The sequence below is a fragment of the Chlamydotis macqueenii genome, chromosome 1 (assembly GCF_036417535.1).
Source record: "Chlamydotis macqueenii isolate bChlMac1 chromosome 1, bChlMac1.mat, whole genome shotgun sequence".
Lineage (NCBI taxonomy): Eukaryota > Metazoa > Chordata > Aves > Otidiformes > Otididae > Chlamydotis > Chlamydotis macqueenii.
The window spans coordinates 199,082,850-199,103,766 of record NC_141556.1 but is presented as its reverse complement, the minus strand read 5'-3'; the positions used below and the strand labels follow the sequence as shown (position 1 = coordinate 199,103,766).

The following is a 20,917-nucleotide window of genomic DNA, read 5'->3' as shown; positions in this document are numbered from 1 at the left end:
AAATTAAGTTAGGGATATTTAGTCCCTTGTAGTGTTGAAAAGAGGAGTTTTGAGGTAATGGTAAATTCTGAGCACAGTTGGATATAGGAAAGCAGTGGTCATCTTTTCCCCTCCCAAGATATTTACTCTCTCTCAATCAATCTGAAGCTCAAGAACATCAGTGGGAAGAACTTTATTAGCTTCAGTGGATTTTGTAATAAGTTGTTTATTCAATGTCTCTAAAGCAGATTTCTGGGAAGTAAATGAATGAATGAATCCTGTTGCCAGGAGAATTTTCCAGGATTCTCAGCACATGTAATGGCACTTCTTTTACTAAGTATTTTTCCTGGGTTTTGGTTGAGACAGCCTGTGTGAGCTCATTGAAATACAAAGGCATTTTCTTCCCAGCTTTTAAATAACCAGTTGGTTGTAAATCAAACAATGTTTTTGCCTTTGAACTTCTGTGGTGGTCTTTGTTTAGCATGCGGTTTGAATGTCATAATCTATTTTCCAGACTGTCAATTTTATGATCAAAATACTGTAATCTTTTCTAAATTGCATGGGAGTTTGCAGAGGCCTCTACAGAGAAGCTTCTCTCTTTTCATCTCTGCAATGCTTGTGGTAAATATTTTGTGTTTTAAAACTATAGGCCTAGCACACTGAAATAACTCTTTGCTGCTTCCCAAATGAGATTTCTGCAAGCAACAGGACTTTCTGAGCTAAACCTGTAAGCTTTCACTGCAGTCATTCTTCCCCAAACTGACTACTCACTACCGAGCAATCTGGCCATGCTAAAAATCAATGTTTTCCTTCTCAGACCCGAACATTATCTAATTGTAATGACAGTTATATAAGTCTGAAACTGTAAAAAAATATATATTATTTGATTCAGTCCAGGGCTGGCACTGAGTTTAGTTGATATTTCACACTATTTTCCTCATAGAACAAAAGTGCAAGGCCTTATTTAATTAAAGGCCTTATTTTCACCTGTTTCGTGAATTATAACTTGGCTGCAATGAAATGCTCTGAGAGTATCCAAGGTGTCAGGAGCGATGGGTGACTAACCAATTAGTCCTTTGGCAACTCCTCCGCTAATGTGGCTTGTGGTAGCCTCCACATCCCTGTATTAGGTGCACTGTTCGACTCAGCCTCTCAGCCTCAGAAACTGTCTAGCTGACATTTACTGGGATAACATTTCAGCTCCTAAGCAGGCACAGCAGAAAACCTTTTTTTACCAAATGCTACTGGAAGCTTTTTATGATCATATTCTATCCTACTTGCTTAAGCTCATAGTTTTAAGAAAAAAAAAATGCTGGCTTTTGTAATAATACTATTAGAAATACTTTAATCAGGACAGAAATGGCCTCTTGTTAGCATTCTCCTAAAGAACAGGTTCTCCACATTCCTTAAATATATTGTTCCCAATACTTGGTTTCCCAGGCTGAGAAGGAGATCATGGTTCAGAAATTATCTCTGATTTCTTATCGCTCTCTGTATACACTCAAGAAATAAGTTATCTACTAATCCTCAGTGCTTATAAGTGAGGACATTTTTCTCCAGGAATCTTCCCTCATATATTTAGGCCATTCGAGACATTAAAAACAAAATAGTAGCAGTTGATGGCCATGACCTACATCTACAGCCCTTTCTAAGTTTTTTGTCTTCCTTTTCATGAGTAGAAAGAACCCCAAAAGATACTTCTGCCAAGCAGCAAAATGAATAGTGCAGATCCTCAGTGAGGGCAAGGCCGAGCCACACAATCCATTTTTGCATTTCCCCTCTGGCTCAAGGCAAAAGTCAGTGTAAAACCCTCTGGTCTGGAATGTTTCCTGGGTCGTGGCATCCAGTTCTGGTTGTTTGTGTCACCTTGCAGATGACCATTCTGTTGTGACCTAGTCACATTGTCTGTTCTGAAAGTTTGAGTGCACAATCTACCCTGACAGTACAATCCTTCACCTTCAGGAAATCATATGGCAGCTCAAACTCTACATAAAATGTCCTCAGATTGCCCCATGGTCATCGAGCTTAAGTTGAAGTTAGAAACCTCCAGTGTGGCAACAAGTGTTGGTCACTTCACCAGCTGGGTATCTGGTTTGATAACATACGCCAGGCTTGAGCTTTTTGTAGTTTTAGCAGATGTTTAGCAGTCAGATACCTATGGCCTAAATAGCTTTGGTTTAGCTGTGTGGAACTGTGATGTAACATATACCGTTAACTAATTGACAGTTATCTAACACAGAGTTATTCTGTGTAGAGCGAACTACCTATGAACCTTGAATAAAAATGTAGCATCATGAAGCAGAAGCATGCGCAGACAGCAGAGGCCTCAGGACCGTAATCAGAAACCACAGTGATTACAAGGGTGCAACCTCGTGGAGGCAGATGACACTGGGAACAGAAAAACAAGAATAAAACAGTGCATTCTGACTAGACTTTAATACTTTAATTAGACTAACAATTATTTTTATGTCCATTTATGTTCCCCTTTTGTCCATAACTAAATTGCCTGTCCACCAATATGTCTCACGAAAGCATACACGGAGAACTGACCAATATAAAAAGAAACATTTTTGTAAAGGACAATATTTAAATATTTAAAATAATCTGAAAAGGCTCTTGGAGAACCTTGTTTGTCCATATGAGGCAGAAAAGTATAGATATAGATATAAGCTATATGAAAAAAATGAGAGATATAGCTATAACCTGTAGCATAAATTATTTCATGAAAATAAAAATCTATAAGGAGTTTCTAGAAATGCATAGTTTTGAGTTAAAATCCTGACAAATAGAGATGTATATACATCCTTCTTAACTGCCTAAAAGTAAAACTTCTTCCATAAAACATTCTGTGAGATAACTATTAAAACCCTATTCAAATTCTGCAGTTTTTAATCAATTTTAAAGGCTGAGGGGCAATTTAGGCAGGTGAACCAGCAGTGATCTCACTCAGCTCAATAAGGAGGTACACTTGGTTGCCCTCTCTCCTAAATCAGATAAGGATGTCGGATACAGGCTGTTCATCTTTGCCTAAGCTCATGTCCCAGATGACAATGGAAAGTATCTGTACCCAACACTTGGTGCCAGAAGCACCTTCTCTATGAGTGAAATAAGTGCCGGAAAAAAAGATAGGTGGAAAGAAGAGGAAAAAGAGAATTCATTCTTAAATACAGCTACTTGATAAATAGCAACAATTATGTTTACCTGCTTTTGATAACTGCTTAGAGATCCTGAGGTATTACATAGTAATACTATTAGGGAAACAGGATGAATGTAGGTATTTTATATTAATATCTGATAAACATAATTATTCAAGGCTGAAACAAAGAATTAAGAAATATTTACTCTCTCTTCTGTGCTGAAGAGTTTCATAAATCTCATTGTGCTTCCTTTTTGAGTATGGAAAATAGAGTGATTTTATTCAATTCAGGGTAATGTAGATGAATTAAATAACCCTTAAGCTGAATTTTCCAGTCAGAGAATGTGTCTTCTCCTATTCCTTCCTGGCCACATGTTTAAACATGGACCAGTCTGGGATCCTCTACTTCCTCTCCAGTTCCCACAGGTTTCATTGGAAGTTTTACCAGTGCTGTTCTAGTGCTTTCACTTTACAGTGCTCAGTGATTCAAAGCAAATGAAATTAAGCTCTGTAATCCCTCAGTCAAAAGACCTGCCTGAGTCAAGAGAACAAGGTATTTTGAACAGAAGTGAGATCTTATCCCCAACAGATTCAAAGGCCACCTTTGTAAAAGGTGCTGTTTCACCCTGTAGAGCCCTGTCCAGGCGGATGTGACTGGAGCAAGGCTGCCCCAGGTTCACTACTGCTGCTAGGCAACACCATATCTTATATTTATAATTTTAGACTCTGATTCTTACACAGGGAGATTATGGTCTTGCAAGGAAGCGTCTGAAACCAATAACAGCCATTCTGAAGTGTGATTATAATTTGAATGCTGATGACACTTTCTAATGCATAATACGTCCTGTAAAATGAAAGCTGATAAATATTAGACATGTTTCCAGTATCTGTATGCTTTGTAAGCACACAACTTGTATCACAATTTTCCAGGGGGCATGCTAGACACAAACACAGAATGATAAATGCCAGTACTTTTAATTAATTGAAAATTCTGTTATTTTCATACTGATTGTAGAATTATCTGCTTTGGAAAACACTGCTTCTTAGATAATGAAAATATTAACTGAGTACATAGCAGCACAGTGTATGATCAAACAGAAGCATTTGATGGAATATAAGGTCAGCTAGAAAGACATTTGAGTTTGCAATGAATCACTTTATTTATACACAGCAAATTATACACTCATGCAAATTGTATTTAAGAAAAGTTTTTATTTGGATAGTGCCAGTATATTATCTTCAAACCTCCTAGATCACCTTCAGAAGCTCTGAATAATTCTGCCCTGTACAATATTTTGTAATTGCAGTCTCTCCTGGCCACTGTGTCAGCAGTGTCATTTCTTATTTTCTTCCCTGTCTGTTCTCACGCTTTAAACCATCCCAGAAGGTATGGTTTGAAATAGCCTTTCTAAGTGGCCCCATACACATTCATTTTATTTTCTCATATAATTTCTGAAGCATGTAAAATAAGCTAGTTTCTAGCCTTTTTATAATTTCGTTTAGCCATTCATCTTCAATGATAACTGCCTCTCATTCAAACATATATTTTCTTGCAATTTCTACTTCCTTTACCTGTAACCATGTCTAGCCTGTTACTTGCACTCGAAGTTCTCTGAATCAAGCACTGAATTTGTTCAGCACATAGCAGCAGATTTTTTACATAGTGCAATAATGCAGATAACAAGTACCAATAATTCTGTATTTTGTTATGGTTTATTTTGCAGTTTTGTTATAGCATTACTGTGTTGCCAGTCACTTTTCTACTATCTTCCCTTTTTGAAAGCAACAGTCTAAATTTATAACTTTCTGGAAGGTAATCCCAGACATGATGATCATATAAGGTGAAAGTATGGCCATCCTGAAACAAGTGGTCCTATTCCTACTGGATTAAAGGGAAGTGAAAAAAACTTGTAGCCCCCCTTTTTATACAACCTGGAAGATATATAGGGTAAGAAAACCTGACTCACATTATGCTAGGTAGTTCTTAGTAAGAATGCTCTCCTAACCCAGGTTACCTGCATTTGATGGGTTACAGTACAGTATGACCAATGGCAGCCAGACAGAGGCGAGACACACAAAAAGAGAAGCCACAATCTCTGTGCTACAATGTAACTGGAGTGAGATAAAGAGTAGCATAAAAGCACCGATTTCTAGCAAACTCCATATAATAGCCCTCAAACTGGCTTTCAGAACAGACTTTTAATCAGCAAGTGATGAAAAGAAAACATAGATTCATAGAATCATAGAATGATTTGGGTTGGAAGGGACCTTTAAAGGTCATCTAATCAAACCACCTTGCAAGGAGCAGGGACATCTTCAACTAGATCAGATAGCTCACCAATGACCACAAACCTGTAGTCTCACAGAAAAGATGCCATGTAATTTTCATAACTAAAACCAACAGAACTGACACAGGAACACTGAAAGGAACTCTGGCTTCAGCATGCTAAGAAAATAGTTTTGTGCATCACTGGCCCCCCAAATACCCACTAATATTTCCAACTGTATTTTTGTTAAAATAATATGAAACTGTCTAGCTCCCAATTTCTGTTCTCAGGGACACAAACTTGAGTAATACCATAGCCCTGAGTGGAATCACACTCCTGAACCACATGTGTGAAGCACTAGTATCTCTCTTCTGAAAAAGTATGGACTGCATTTTCAGAATAGACCTTCAGAAAGACCTTCTCAGGTTGGAGACCATCCCTCTATAAGAACTGTTCCTGTACAAGAAAAGTTCAGGTCCCAGTCACAGGGCATGGATTTCATTTTGCCAGAATCACTTACCTCCATTTATGTACAATTGACACCAAAGGCCCTCCTACTGCGTAAGTTTTCAAAATCAGAACACAATTGGTGAACAACCTCGTGTTCACTTCTCAAACAATTTCTTAGAGAGTCTCTCCTATCCCACAGTGGAAGACCAGGAACCAAAGCCACTAGAACAATTTACCTGGAAGGTTGCAAAGACAATTTCTTTTCAAATGACATCAAGTTCCAAACAGCAATTTTCATACATATTAACTGAATGTCTTTTTATTTAAATTAATAGATTTTTCTGTACCCAATAGTAGGTTGGGTCTGTGTTTCTCTTGCATGTAACGAGACAACTGTACGAACCTGCTTCTCTGCACTTTATGATCAAAAGTCTATTCTGTTATTCTGTCTCTTGTTCAATTAGCTACACTTGCTCTATTCTGCAAATCTGATCTCAAGTGAATGGGCTCTTCAGAGGAATGTCATTTTATTCACTAGTTTTAATTACTTCTAAACTTTAATTTCTGATTATTTATATTTTAGCATATCAGATGCTTCAATTCTTGGATGAAGAAATTCCATTTAAAACTGCAATTTACATAGATTGGTACAGGGAAAATAAATATTGAGATTCACAGTTCTGTATAAGAAAAAAAAAAGAAAGAAAAGAAGTATTATTTCAACAATTACACACATTTACCACAGAGAAACAGTCCCAAAACATGAGCAAAACCATACTTCAGAAAATTACTTCAGATACAGAATGTCGGGGAAAAAAGTAAGATTGAGATCTCCTGACAAAACAGTGAGGACATCTGTAGTAATCCAAGCAGCAGAAATCCTAATAGTCAAGCTGTCAAATCTGAACAATAAGGAACACCTCTTTTATTTAGGAGCTGTTCCTCCTAACCGCATTTAATCAAGCCTTCTCTCTTTTTGCATAATTTCTTCAAAGAGCTAAGGATAATGCTTCGCCATTTTCAATCTTTTTTCTTACATTAAGAAAATGCTTCTATCAAGTGCCTCTTTACAGTGCTACACATGAAATTTTGTCTTCAAGAAAGCATAAAAGCTCTTTGAAGGTTTAGCATACTGGCAAAAATAAAGACTTTCTTCTGAGCCAATGGGAAGGTGCTTCACTCCATGAATTGTATCTAGCAGGTGCAACCCAAATCCTTAGCATAAAGCTGTAATAGTGCATAAGATTATAGTGCTATGGGAGACATTTTCACTTCTGTTACACATTTTTTTAGGAAGGAATTGTTGGCCCTCCTGTTCTGCTTCCTTGCCTCCAGTCCCTGATTTCTTTGTGTATTCTGATGGCAAACAAAAGACTGACAGCCCCATGAAACACTTCTTTCCAGTTGTCCTGGTACTCTGCTGATTTTCAGTTGAAGTCCATGTGCTGAGGACAGAGCATATTACAAGATCAAACTCAAAACAGGCTGAAATAAGAACAGTATGAAAAAGCTAAGAGGACTTACTGGTATGTGGTTGGACTGACATTGATGCGACGTGGGTGACTTCCTGACTCGAACTTGCTTGCAAGGGTGACATTGTTCCCAAAGAGGCAATAACGTGGCATTCTTACACCAACAACACCGGCCAGCACTGATCCTGAGTGAATGCCTATCCTCATCTGGAAAAACATGAGGTCCATGTCAGTCTGTCTCCCTTGTGCTGTGCTGCCCATGGTAATGTCATTAGCACGCACTTACAAGCCAGACACAGTAACTCTTTCAAAGAAATAAAAAAAAAAACAAAAACAACAAAGAAGAAAGAGTAAAGTGGAAGAAAACAGGCTTTCCTATTCCTCCAGCTTAAATCAGAAGCAGTTAAAAAAAAAGAACTAAACCGTGGTTATTTTCTTTTCCCGTGCATATTTGCTGGAGACTACAAGAGTCAAAACAGGAATCATGAATAGAATAGGATGGGATGTCCAAAAGTTACTCCAGTATTAGCCATCTAATTACACAAACAGACACATTACAGAGGCTTATTTTTGCCAACACTTCTAACACAAGCTTTAAAGTAAGACTCAAATATTCTTAAACTGACAGAAACACTAGTAAAGTGGAGTGGAGGAATAAGGTATTTTTATCTTCTTTGTATTTTTTTCTTACAAACTCCTCAAGTTCCAAGGTCTTTCTCACTTTTTCAGACAGAGATACTCCAACAGTGAAGATGCTGAAGATTAAGGCACAAACAATTTTTATAATAATTGTATCCCCCCCTCAAAATAAGGAGGAATAAATCCCTAAAAACACATGTGACTATTCTAGCAATCATCTCCTGTAACTATCTGAGAAGCGATGATTACATTGATCTGTAAATCTTGGAGTCATCATCAAAGTTTCTTTCAGAGTGAATAATCAAACAGAAGATTTATTCTGCATATATTTTAGCAAACATTTGTGTTTGCCAAGAAAATTATTTTTACAAATAGGAAAGTATTCTTCTCTTCTTAACATTATAACACTAAAAAAATGAAAAGAAGATATTTATGTCTTGTGAGGATACTCTTACTCATAGCAAGTGGACTGCTGCAAAACACGAGATAACGTGAAGAAAATAAATAGCAGCTACTAAAATAGAGGGTCTGATGGGGTCTGAATGAGTGACTCAACTAGCACTATACTCCATATGGTCCTTTGACTTACTCAATTCACCGTTATGCACTGTGCTTTTGTCTGTCAATCCCAACATTTTTTAAAATAACACAATATATATTTACTCAAATACAAATAAAAAACATTGTTAGCATTTTTTAATGTTAAGAGAAATGCCAGAATTCTATAACCTTGTGTCCATGAAGTTCTACAAACATGTGGGACCTCACGTTACTTCACTGACTATAGTTCTTCCTATGTGTCCAAGACTTTTACCACGCAGTTAAGCACCCTTTTCATTTTGTTCCTCTATATGTCACAGCCAATGGGTATTTCATTATACCTGTTATACACTAAGACCACGCATACCCTAAGAACATGTCGTTCTGCATTCAGTGTGATACTACTTACAACATTCCTATAAGCAAAATAAAACCTTCAGTCTTCACAATAATGCTGTTAATTACAGACTAGGATTAAAAAAAAATAAATCTGTGAATATATAGGACTTGAATTTAATTGAGTTTTCAAACCTCTACTACAGTTTGGAAGGCAGCTACTGAAATACTTCAAATACTCCATCCTGTTGGGTTGGGAAGTACCCATAAAATTGCTTTGGCTGCAAACATCTGTGCAAACTTATCACGCCCACATTATTCTGGTTCTATTTTGAGGCATGACGATTTCCTGCTTTTGCCACAACATACATTTAAACTCCATTGTTCATTTCAGTGAAAACCATGCTCCTGCATGCAAGAAATGAGCAAATAGACCTTCTGCATACTAGTGAGGTCAGCACCTGCCCTCAGATTATGAGCAGAAAGTCTTGTTCACACAATAGCAAGTATGCTGTCAGCTTTCAATAAATAAGAAAGAAGTTATTTACAATGTCTTGTTTTTGTGAGATGGGAGAAGGATTAGATATTTTGTACACACTTTTACAAACAGAGCTAATGCTACCTGTTTGTTCCACTATTACTCTGCACATTTATTTAAGAATCACAAATAAACCACTTGCTGTGACCTCTTTTAGGGTACATTCAATCACATGTGAAGGCTAGATTGAAACTATAAGAAAAAGCTCTAGCTTTGTTTTGCTGTTGGAAAGTGGAAATGAGAGTATATATTATAATGGAAGGAAAATCCAGTAGCAAAAACTGTACTAAGAAAATAAAATTTACTGTTGCAATATATGCAGTGAAAGTTAGAGTTTTTGTTCGTTGTTTTTCTGCTTTCACTGTTTTAAGTGCTTCCTTTTACATGTCCACATAGTTTTTTTTATTATTCAGCTCTTCAGTGACAGATGACTTCCAAAGGATTTCCAAATTCTCAGTAGCAAAAGTTTAGGCTCTCTTGAAGAACCTAGAACTCAATCACACAATAAATGTTTTCAAGATCTTTTCTCACGACTGTCTCAAAAAGACACTGGGGAAATGGCCTTTGTGGTTATGACTTTTCTGCATGTGCCAAGGAAACCAGTTGCAGATGTTACATTATCAGACGTTCTGAAAAAAATACAACCTGATACATCACCCTTAATATAAAATATTTCCCTTTGCAAGGTTACGTGAATGAAGCTAAAGCCATGCCAATTTCCAGGGAAAAACAGAGGCTGAGAGAAAAAATAAATGGGTACTTAAAATTTAACTCAGGAAGATGTATGTTAGATCTTCTGTGAACTGATTGACTTTCAAAAGGGATGAGAGATAAGAAGAAAGCAAACAGCTTTTCTATTTAATACAGTGTGTACGTAAAGAGATTTTTAAAACACTTGGTTTGGTTGAGTATGTAACATTCTGTGTGTTGTAGTAACTTAGATTTTTTTAAAAACATGCTCCTACAATAAAAAGGTAAATGCTCTCACAAACACAAGTTGAACTACACAGAGCTACTGATAAGAGTGTCAAAACCTGAAGTTTTCATTTGGTGCAAGAAAGTTAATGTAGGTTTTCTCAATAAACCATACAGAGAAATACCTGTTACAAGACAAAATTACACCATGAATGGCTTGCAATAAAGCTCCACTTATGCTTCATAACACAGTTCTCTACAAGAAAAAGCCTGCAACACTGATGTTTTTGCCATAAAGTATTCCGTAGTGTGTCTTCTCATATCAGGAATAACCATTATATTGGTCATATATTACCTTTTTTGTGAAATATGCTTTTAATAAAAATGTCTTTTCAAGATTTTATTTCATCTGCAGATAAGTTATTCTGGCTTTTTCCTCATGGAGTTGAAAAGTGTTGTGTCAACAGTTTAAAGGGTTTGGGTTTTTTTAATGAAGGAAAAAAATGTGTCATCAAATGATTATCCACAGGACACTTACTGGGGCACATGAACCTCTCACATTAACTTTGCAGCAAAAAAAAATCTGCCTAGAGAACTTAGAACAATAATAACAGTTATACATGTATAGTTATAGTTCCCAAGCTATATTGTATATGCAGCCCTTATCAGTGCTTTCCCACAACAGTCACCATTAAAGATTATTAATAACATATTAAATGCACATTAGATGGCAAAACTAGGATGCATTATTTGTCTATCATAACTATATTTATTCACTTATGTCCTTTAAATGCATCTGTAATATATATCATATGTATATTAACTATCTTATACTTAAATTGAGCATTTTTAATAAAATGTATGGTCTTCATCTGTGCTGCCTGCTCCTTTATCTGTCTTTAATTATTTGGCCAATGATAGAAGGGCAACACATAACTGAGACTGAAAAGTTCAGAGGCATTATACATATGAATGGAAAGACAGGTCTTTGGAAACTATCACAAAGAGAAGATAGCTATGAAAAAAAAAAAAAACAAGCAGAAAATACCAGACCCCCATAGTTAAGGAACACTGAAGAGATGCACGAAGGCAAAAGACATTTCTAGAGCAGAATACTGGAAGGCACAATGGGGAATGAGACATGAACAACTGTTAAAAAGAGCAAGAGACCTATGAGAGGCCTTTTAGATAAAGAGGAACAACTTGAACTGGCTGCAGTGGAAAGATTTAGACTGGAAAATGATAGGGAGAAAGATTAATTAATTTGATCTTTGCAGCAGCTGAGGTAATACTGAGGTGGAGAAAAGCTGATGCGAGTGTCAGAGGTGTAAAAGAAAAGCAGCCTGCGTTGATCAATGGAGGACAAGAGAAAAGACATAGCTATGTGGAAAGGAAATGAAGCTTCCAAAACCTTTAAAGAAAATGCAGCAGTATATGGATATTGCCTACTGGATAAGGAACAGGGAGCAGAAAAGGCTAATACTTGAGTGACAGGAAGGATAGTGGTTTTGTGTAATAGTGATAGATAAAGAAGGTTCATAAAGAAAGATAAGGAGCACTGGAGCTCTCTGCAGTCATCGTCAGATGGGGAAATGTGCCACAAGTGGTTACCAATGAGAACTGATAGTCCAGACTGGACTGAGAGAGAAAAGTCAAGAACAAACAGGAACAGGGATGATCAACTTAAAAATATTTTGTTTTTCTGAATTGAACATTCTGTTAATGTGTTTTTCTGGCATACTGAATCTTAGAAGAGTTCTGTGTTACCCCTTTACATCTCCTCAATGCCAAAGCATGATTCTTCTTTTTTATATGCAGAAGTGCTGGGTTTTGTTTTGTTTTTTGGTTTTGTTTTGGTTTGGTTTGGTTTTATCTGCTGTGCAGTTTCCATTCCTTCCAATAGGCACAATGTCTTCTTAAGCACCATAAAGTTGTATTCTTCCATCAAAATAAAGCCTATTTCAAGTGAGATGAAAGTAAATGCAACATTGAAAACTCACAGCCCATGTACACTCACTGTATGGTGAAGAGGCACAAATATTTCATAAAGACTGAAGGAATGCAGTGGCATGCCTGAAGTAAATTTCTTTTATTGCTATTTTATTCCTTAATAGCTTTTTCAGTTAATCAGTACATTCACAATAAGGAAATTCAGTAATTTGCTTTATATTCAAAGCTCTTGACCTTTTTCTCCTTTGAAACTCTGTTGAAAAATGCATTCTCCTTTCCCTCTCCTCATTTCCCCATATAATTTTCAAGGAAAACTCTGACACTAAAATGCAAGTGGAAAGACACCATTTTACAGTTTGATAAGTAGCACTTGTCTCCTCACTAGCACTTTATAAAACCTCCACAAATATAAGATTTTGACCAATATATGTCTGCATGTTGATAACCAAGAGAAGACATTAAAAATAGTAATTCCTTTCAGTCAAAACCAAGGAATTGCATTACAAAACTTAAAAATACTTCCTTTATTAAATAGACCACAAAACAATGGTCCAAACTGTAACGATTCCTGAAAGGAAAACTAACTGTTTTTTCAATTGTTCTTCAAGCTTCTTATTTACGTAGTGCTATGTAAAAATATCTACAATCTTGGCTAAGGGCTTACAAATCTATTTTAAAAAGTATAACCTGTGCTTGAGAAAAAGAGAAAGGATACATCAGAGACATCTTTCCTGATAGGCAACAGCATGAAGAATTGCATGAGGATATGACAGTGAAGAATGATTTCTGAGCTGAAAAGTGTGCTGGTTTTCTGTAGCAGAGGAGGCTACAGTGGCAGCTTCTGAGAGAATTCCGGTGGACTCACCAGTTCCAGGGTAGACCCTAGAACCCTTGGCCAGGGCCAAGCCAGTTGGTGATGGAATGTTCAGTGATAAGGCCTCTGTGCTAACGTATTTAAGAAGGGGAAAACTAAAAAAAAAAAAAATAAAGAGAGAAGAAGCAGAAGCGCGGGCAGAGAGGAGGAGGCGCGATCCTTCTGGGCCTTGTGGCCCTCACCCTCTGGCCCGGCTCGGCCCAACTCGGCCCGACCCGGCTGCAAGAATTGGAGAGAGATGTGAAGAGAACCTGAGAGGCGTCTGCCAGCCAGTTGTGAAGAATTTCTTGTAAGAGAAATGGCTATGGATGCCAAGATCAATGAAGAAGGAGGAGAGGAGTAATACTGCTCTTGGTAGAGATTCCCCTGCAGCCCATGGTGATGACCATGGTGGAGCAGGCTGTCCCCCTGCAGCCCATGGAGGCCCATGGAGGAGCAGAGATCCACCTGCAGCCCATGGAGGACCCCACGCCGGGGAAGCCGATTCTGGAGGGATGGCACCCTGTGGAAAAGGACTGCTGGAGCAGTTCATGAAGGAATGCAGCCCATGGGAGGGACCCCAGACTGGAGCAGGGGAGGAATGTGAGGAGTTCTTCCCCCAAGGGAAGGAGTGGTGAAAAACAATGTGTGATGAACTGACCACCATCCCTATTCCTTGTTCCTCCCTGTGCCATTCGGAGGGGAAAGGAGGTAGACATAATTTGAAATTAAGTTAAGCCCGGGAAGAGGAGAGGGGTGGAGAAAAGTTATTTTTGTTCTCTTTCTCATTATCCTGCTTTGGTTTTATCATTAATAAATTGAAGTTGTTTTCCCCGAGTCTGTTTTGCCTGTAATGGTAGCTTCAAGGATATCTCCCCGTCCTTGTCTCAAACGTCAAGCATTTTGTTATATTACCTCTCCCCCATTCCCTCCGAGGGTGGGGGGAATGAGCAAGAGGCTGTATAGCTTGGTCCCAAATGGGGCTAAACTACAACAAAAAGAAAAGTCTATTTGTGGACAGTATTGAAAGGCAGAGTTGGAAAAAAGAATCTGTAGGTACCTTTCTTTTCATTTGCAATAAAAGAGTAGCTGATGTTACAACACACAAGCAGACTTTGCAATTCAAACCAAAGGAACATGTAACCTACCTTCAGCTGAGCCAAATAAAATCCTTTTTGTAGAGGAAACGCATTTGTTGTTCACAGCTCCTCCTCAAATACGAACTATGATAATATTTCATAGGAGTGGTAGCTGTACACATTCTTCCCACCACACGCACAGAGACAAGGACCTTAATAAACCGTTCTCACACTCTGAAAAACATACTCCCATGCTAGAAAGAGAAGTTTTAGTTTACCTCACAGGTTAACTGCATCCAAAAGGAAGCAAAATTTGTTTTCACAGAACTGCCTGCCTTACACAGACCCTGAGCTGAAGAAATGAGGGCAGGCTGGAAAGTAGGTGACACAGTTTGGAAAGCAACCATGGGCAGAAGTAATCCCTCACTTAGCGAGCCTGGAACATTTCAAGCCTTAATAATGTGACTGATTGGCAGCTGCTCAAGACTTCGTGCTGAGCCGGTAGCAGAGCTCAGGGCTGATACAAGGCAGTAGCTGTATGGAAATATTTCCAGGCACATGGATGCTCCAAGGCAGAAAAGTATTTAAATACAACAGGAAGTGTTCTGCTGGATCAGGACTTTCAATACCAGTTTCAATAATGTACATGGGTATCTGGACACTATAATTTCTCAGACAAATAAAGCACTTTTTGCTGGAACATACTGAGTGATACTCCGTGTTTCAGTAAGGACCTTCCCCCCTCTGTCCTTGTAGTTCCCTTCAGAAAGGAGAAAGTCAGCTCTTGCAAAGCGTCTTCACTATTAGTCCATGATTCACCCTAAGATCCTTTCAAACAGAATGTGCCAAATTCTCTAAGACTTTATCTGCTCAAATATTTTGTAGTGGCTTCTACAACAGTGCTGTCTCAATCTCAACATGTGCCTTAGACAGGGATATTTATTTGTAAAATATATTAACGCAAAATAGACTCTACAGGGCTCAGAGCTCTAAAATCAGGGCCACACACTGGTGAGTCAATGTGCCTTTCTGCTCCTCCAAAGAACTGCAAGTTGACAAAGCTGACAGCTAGGCCCTGACATATGCTTTAGCGTGTGGGTTATCTGTATTCTTAGATAGATTTATAAATATCACAGTGTCTTTCTGGAAAGGGACATATGACAGTACAGCTCACTACAGAATTGTTGCCAAGGAACAGACCTGCTCAGGGGAATATTTAGATCACTTTGAATTTCACAAGGTGTTCTACAGAACTAAACTACAGGATACATTTCCCCCATATTTGAACAACAGTTAGAGAAATGAACACTTAGCTTTTTTCTAATGAAAACTTCTTACTCATAGACTTAGAATTATTCAACCTGTCTGAAGCTAAAGACACAGAAAATTATACAAGGACAATATAAAATACAATAATAAACTAAGAAAGATTTAGAATCATAAAACGGTTAGGGTTTGAAGGGACCTTTAATTCCTTGTGATCAACAAATCCATTTTAAATAGTTATTGGGTAAAGCAATCGGGTGATTTGTGATAAAGACATACAATTAAATTAAAAACAGTGTGATGCTCATTACATTTGTACATCCCTGAACTATGGTCTTGGCATACAGTCATCTCTACTGAATGCGGAACAAGGAGCTATTCTACATAAAGAAGCCCCAGACTTGAAGGAAATTCATTTTCTCTTTCCACTTAAGTTCTTCCACTACGATATAAGTTAGCCCTGCTTTGAATAGTGGTTGGATTTGATGACGTCCAAAGGTTTCTTCCAACTTCCTTTGTTCTGTGATTTTATATTTCATACCCTATGATGAAAAATTATACTCCTATGAGTCTTCATCAGCAGAGTGAAGTAGAATTAGATGAAATAAAAATCAAAATCAAAGAGTCAGACTAGTTTTGAGGGCTCATTACTTCTAGTGCCAAAGGAAAGTTTACACTGGGGCAAGGCTTTTTGGGTTAAATTCTGTCCTGAGGCATCACATGAATTCACTATGGCATTGTTCAGGGTCTAGATTAGAAGAGGATGTGGGTCATCTGTAAGAAAACATCTGACCTGAAATGATTTACTGGAGGGAGGGTGGTATAAACCATGTAAAGGAGAACTTTTAGAGTTTGTGAACAGAAGAATAAGTCCTATATCCTTCCCCTAAGATTCTAAAGAAGAGACATTAATGTTAATGTGCTTCTTCATAAGCTGCTTCTCCCTTACAAACAAAATGTTGCATTTCATTGCTGACAGAGCATTTAATCAAAAACATTTTTAATTGTTTTCGCCAAATAGTAATTTCCACAGCAGGAATTTAATTACTATATGAATCTGTGTGTTCAGGCACTTAAAGATCTAATAATTCAAGAAAGCCCACATAGCAGTGGAGAATTTTTCCCAGCCTCCGCTCCACTGACACCCAAAAAAAGAAAAAAAAATTAATCTGAAAGTTCTGTTTGATCCTTAGTGTAGGAGGACATCTTTGTCTCACAGTGCCATCATATGACATATACTGAATGGATTGGGTGATATTTTAACAAGGATAAATGACACATGCTCAAAATATTTAAGGGAACAAAAAAAACCCTGTATGCTAAAAAAAAATAGTTGGGCATAAGGGTTTTAACCTTAAGAAACAGCCTTCAATACTTTTGCTAATTTAGTAATTTAAGGTAGATTTCACCTAATTTTGACTACCTAGAAGTTACGGAACTCATTTAAGTTAGATTTCTAGAGTCCTCCTAAACCAAGGAGGTAAATAACCTCAAGGCTGCACATTGCAAAATTAGCACCTAGTAAGGGCTGGATCAATCACTTCTGAAGGTGTCTGTCTCTCTTGGTGGAACAGAGAGGGACATTCAATGGTAAGTTTAGCCTGGACACTTCATGCACAAACAGCTAAAGACAGGAGAGATGAATCCAACCCTCAGACTGGGAAAGTTGACACATTTTCATTTTTCCTTAAAATGAGCTACACTCCTGTGCATAAATAATCAAAGAAACAGATGTTGATGGATAGGACTCCATCAGAAGATCATTCTCTCAGTAGAACAGCAGAAGTTTCTTCAGTTACTTTAATATAATGTACAGTGATCAAATTCATGTTGGTCTGTTCTGGGAAGAGTTTGGAAATAATCAACAAGAATCTGCTGCATAACAACTTCAAAATCTACAGAAACCATTGACATATTAGAATCTTACAGTTTTACTATTAGAAACAACCTTATCTAGCCTATGTACAATAACGATGTAATTGTATCAAGATTCTTCCCAAAGGCTTCTACACTGTTAAAGAGACCTAAATTGATGCCGATGTCACTTAAACCTTTACCACTGCAAGGTGTTTTAATACTTTTTGCACAAAGACATTTTAACTTACATTTTAAGTGTGTATTTCTACTGGATCCCACAGCTTCTTACAATTAGTACCAGCACAAACATAATCAGAATTTAAAAATGATAAATCCCCCTCCTCCATATGGACACAGTAGACATGACAAAAAGTCAGTGGGCCAGGTTTTGCAAATACATCTGTTCATAAGTTGGGAAAAGTGAAGAGACTAGTTCCCTTAGCACCTCTTAATCTAACAAGCAATATATCAAATTAAATATAGACAAATCGAGGAAACAAGTCAACAGGTGCCCTCTTTGAAACACAGTAAATGAAGGAGTGACCACATGGAAAGAAAAAAGGCTGAGAATATCCCAAGCTGTGCATAAGGAATGCCTAGTGTTGCAAGTTATAATAACTAAAAAATAGTTTGCTACCTTGTGAAGAAACTTAAGGCACTGCCATCATCACAGAAAGTTGAATACTAAACATCCAACATGACCACTCTTTCTCATGCTTATCTAAAAGATAAAATAGCTTGTAAAGTACAGAAAGTTTCCGCATGACAGCTGGGGCTTGCAGATGCATTATACCATATACGTTCCAATGTCAGAACAGCTCACAGCATTAGACCATCCTTAGATATCTCACTCATCTCTAAAAAGATAATGAAGCTGTGTTCCTTTGCTTGTTCATCAGTTTGTTTTTGAGAATTTCAATTTCTATAGACTTAACAGAAGACAATATAAGAGCTAAATGATGACAATGATTCTTGTAGAATTTACCCTCTTAACCCTGGAACAAGTCTCTACATCTGGAAGGTAATAATTAGCCTAACAAGCAATGACAATTGCATATAAAGAGAAGACTGTATAGAACCCACAAACAAGAGCCTAAGACTTCACCTTGCCTATAACTGAGAAGTTTATTAACACTCCTTATTGGCCGTTGTCCTTCATGGTCACAGAGCTTCAGATTTATGCAGGGAAAGTGAATTTTCTCCTCAGCGAAATCAAAACACACATTCACATATAGTGATTTTTTTTCAAGTATTTCAGACAGGCAAATCCACTGAGCTGAGAAAAACTACTTCATACAACAAAGGGAACGAGCATGAAGAGAAAGGGTGCTGTTTCGCATTGAACTGAGGATTCTAGCAAAGCATTCACAGACTTTCATGAGTCAGGTATAGCCAGCACTTCAGAAAGTCAATCAAACTTTCTTGACATCACAAAACAAGTACAACAAAAGCTACTGTCAGAATCAGAGAGTATCCTGTACAGCTCTGCTATTTTCACTGAAAATCTTGGTTAAAAAAGAAATTTGTAAGTAAAATGATTAATGATATCAATGAAAAATAACTCTGTAACCCAAGTAAAATGTAACATCTACTATTTCTAGATCTAAGTTGCAAATCTACAAGCAATATCTGATGATTATTGCATGTCAGATGTGCCATGAATGGAAATTAGATACTACGTTACTGTTTGTTTCAACCGCTTCAGATAAAATTGTTAAATGCACTGCAATTTATATGTATTTAGGATAAATTTGAATGTTTCAGTGTTTTCACGATTAGAAAAATTTCAACCTTATTTTCAAAGCAGTTAGCAAATGAAGACGTGATGATGTCAAGAATATGACAAAATCCAAACAGATGGAGACAAACTGCTCTCAGATGAAGGTGAATCACTTACGGAAAGGAAAGACTTCAATGTTTACTCTAATTACTTTCTTTCACTTCATTCAGTGATCTCTTCCTCTATGTCTCACACTCAACAAAGCATAAGAACACATACACCTGTGTTCAGCTTGTACATTCTGTAAAAAAATCACAATCAAAATATGTATATTCTATCATGCCTTTCATATATATTATGCATTCTGCGAATACAAAAATTCAAACATGCCTAGTCAAGATGATGTCTGCCCATCTTCACAAGCTTTTATCAACTAATTTATTTTTCTATAATCCACAAAAAAATGCACACAGAAATAAAAGAATATTTACGCTTTTATTTGTGTGAGTGAGAAAGACTAAAAAAGAAAGACAAAGAGACTTTAAGTCTCAATTACCCTTGCATGTTCTTTTGAAAATCACTAGACAAATTAAACACTAATTTACTTTTGGATGCAGTAGCAGATGATAGCATGGCATATCTGTAACTTCATTGTTTGTCACTGCTGCCCAGCCAGCCTTTAAAGCCGCTAATTGGGTAAATTTGGCAGCTGAATGACAGATGCCTACCCCTGGATTTTCCTTATCCAGCATTATCATCACTTGCTTCTCTCCTGCTGTTGCTCTTGTTTGATTGTGCTTTATTCAGAACTTTTCCAGTCAACGTTTTCACCTAAAGTAATCTTTCTTGGTTCAACCTTTGTAGCTGACAACTCCTTTACTTTTTAGTCCCATTCTTTACTCCTTTCCTCCCAAATGCATGCAAGATGGGTTTTCACGGAAAGAGTCTCTTTATTCTCTGATGTCCTATATTTTTCATACCCTACATATATGTCATGTATGTAACTGGTGTAATTGAAAAACAGGAGTAAAATATAGAAATTCTTCTCCCACAAAGAGCAATCAACTCAACAATCCTTCTCCCTTAAATCATTAACCAAAAATAAAACATAATTGTAATTAAAAATTAATTCAAATTTTACTAGATTATATATAATCAAGTCAATGGGAGAAAAGCAGAATGAAGCAGCAACCACTTGAATAATCAGAAATAAAGTGCTATCCTCACTGTAGGAAAACAAGAAAAAGGATGAGTGGAAAGTGATCTTTACATTAATGGGTTTATTAAAATTAACATTTCTGGCATTAATATGGACTTTTTTGAAGACAGCATTTATTTAGTAGGTCATCTGTGGAGAGTCTGTCTTTCTGTCATCCTTAATAACAGACGGAGTAGAAGAAATATTTTTTAAAATCCTGAAACCATCTAATGAAACAGAATTTTGAACTTAACTTTTAAATTAAGTGTAATTTGGTTCATATTGTCTTTAGAATTTCACTTAAACTTCAACCAGAAACTTGGGCTGAACTAGGATTTAGCATTTTGAAAAGACATCTAAAAGAATTTAGAGTCTGCTTCATTTCCCTGAACAAATCTATTTAAAAATAAGTTAATACTCTGCACCCAGTTCAAGTAACGCTCAAAAGTAATTGAAACAGTCACTGACATAGAGTTATGTCCAATATTGGAAAATCTATTTCTACAGTAATAGTAAGTGTGAGAATAAGAAGATTAATACATTCCTTTTGAGGAAAGAAACACATTTAGCAGAATCCAGGTTGGAAAACATTAACTAAGAAATAATGATTTAAATATTTTGGAAAGCAGATGAGACAAGGACCCCAAACTCAGAAGCTTTAGCAGAACCAGGGCTCACAAGATTTGTACCTTCTCAGATCCTCAGTGAGCACAAGGAGTGGC

The 20,917-nt window shown here is 37.0% G+C and overlaps 1 protein-coding gene across 1 annotated transcript in view; it reads right to left on the bottom strand.

Annotated features, from left to right (window-relative positions):
- The window catches only part of GUCY1A2 (guanylate cyclase 1 soluble subunit alpha 2), a 146,753-nt gene that overhangs the window by 1,653 nt on the left and 124,183 nt on the right, over positions 1-20,917 (bottom strand). Inside the window, exon 7 of the mRNA XM_086742489.1 lies at positions 7,357-7,511. Coding sequence (XP_086598615.1) covers positions 7,357-7,511 — 155 coding nt within the window. The remainder of the gene's footprint in view (positions 1-7,356; positions 7,512-20,917) is intronic.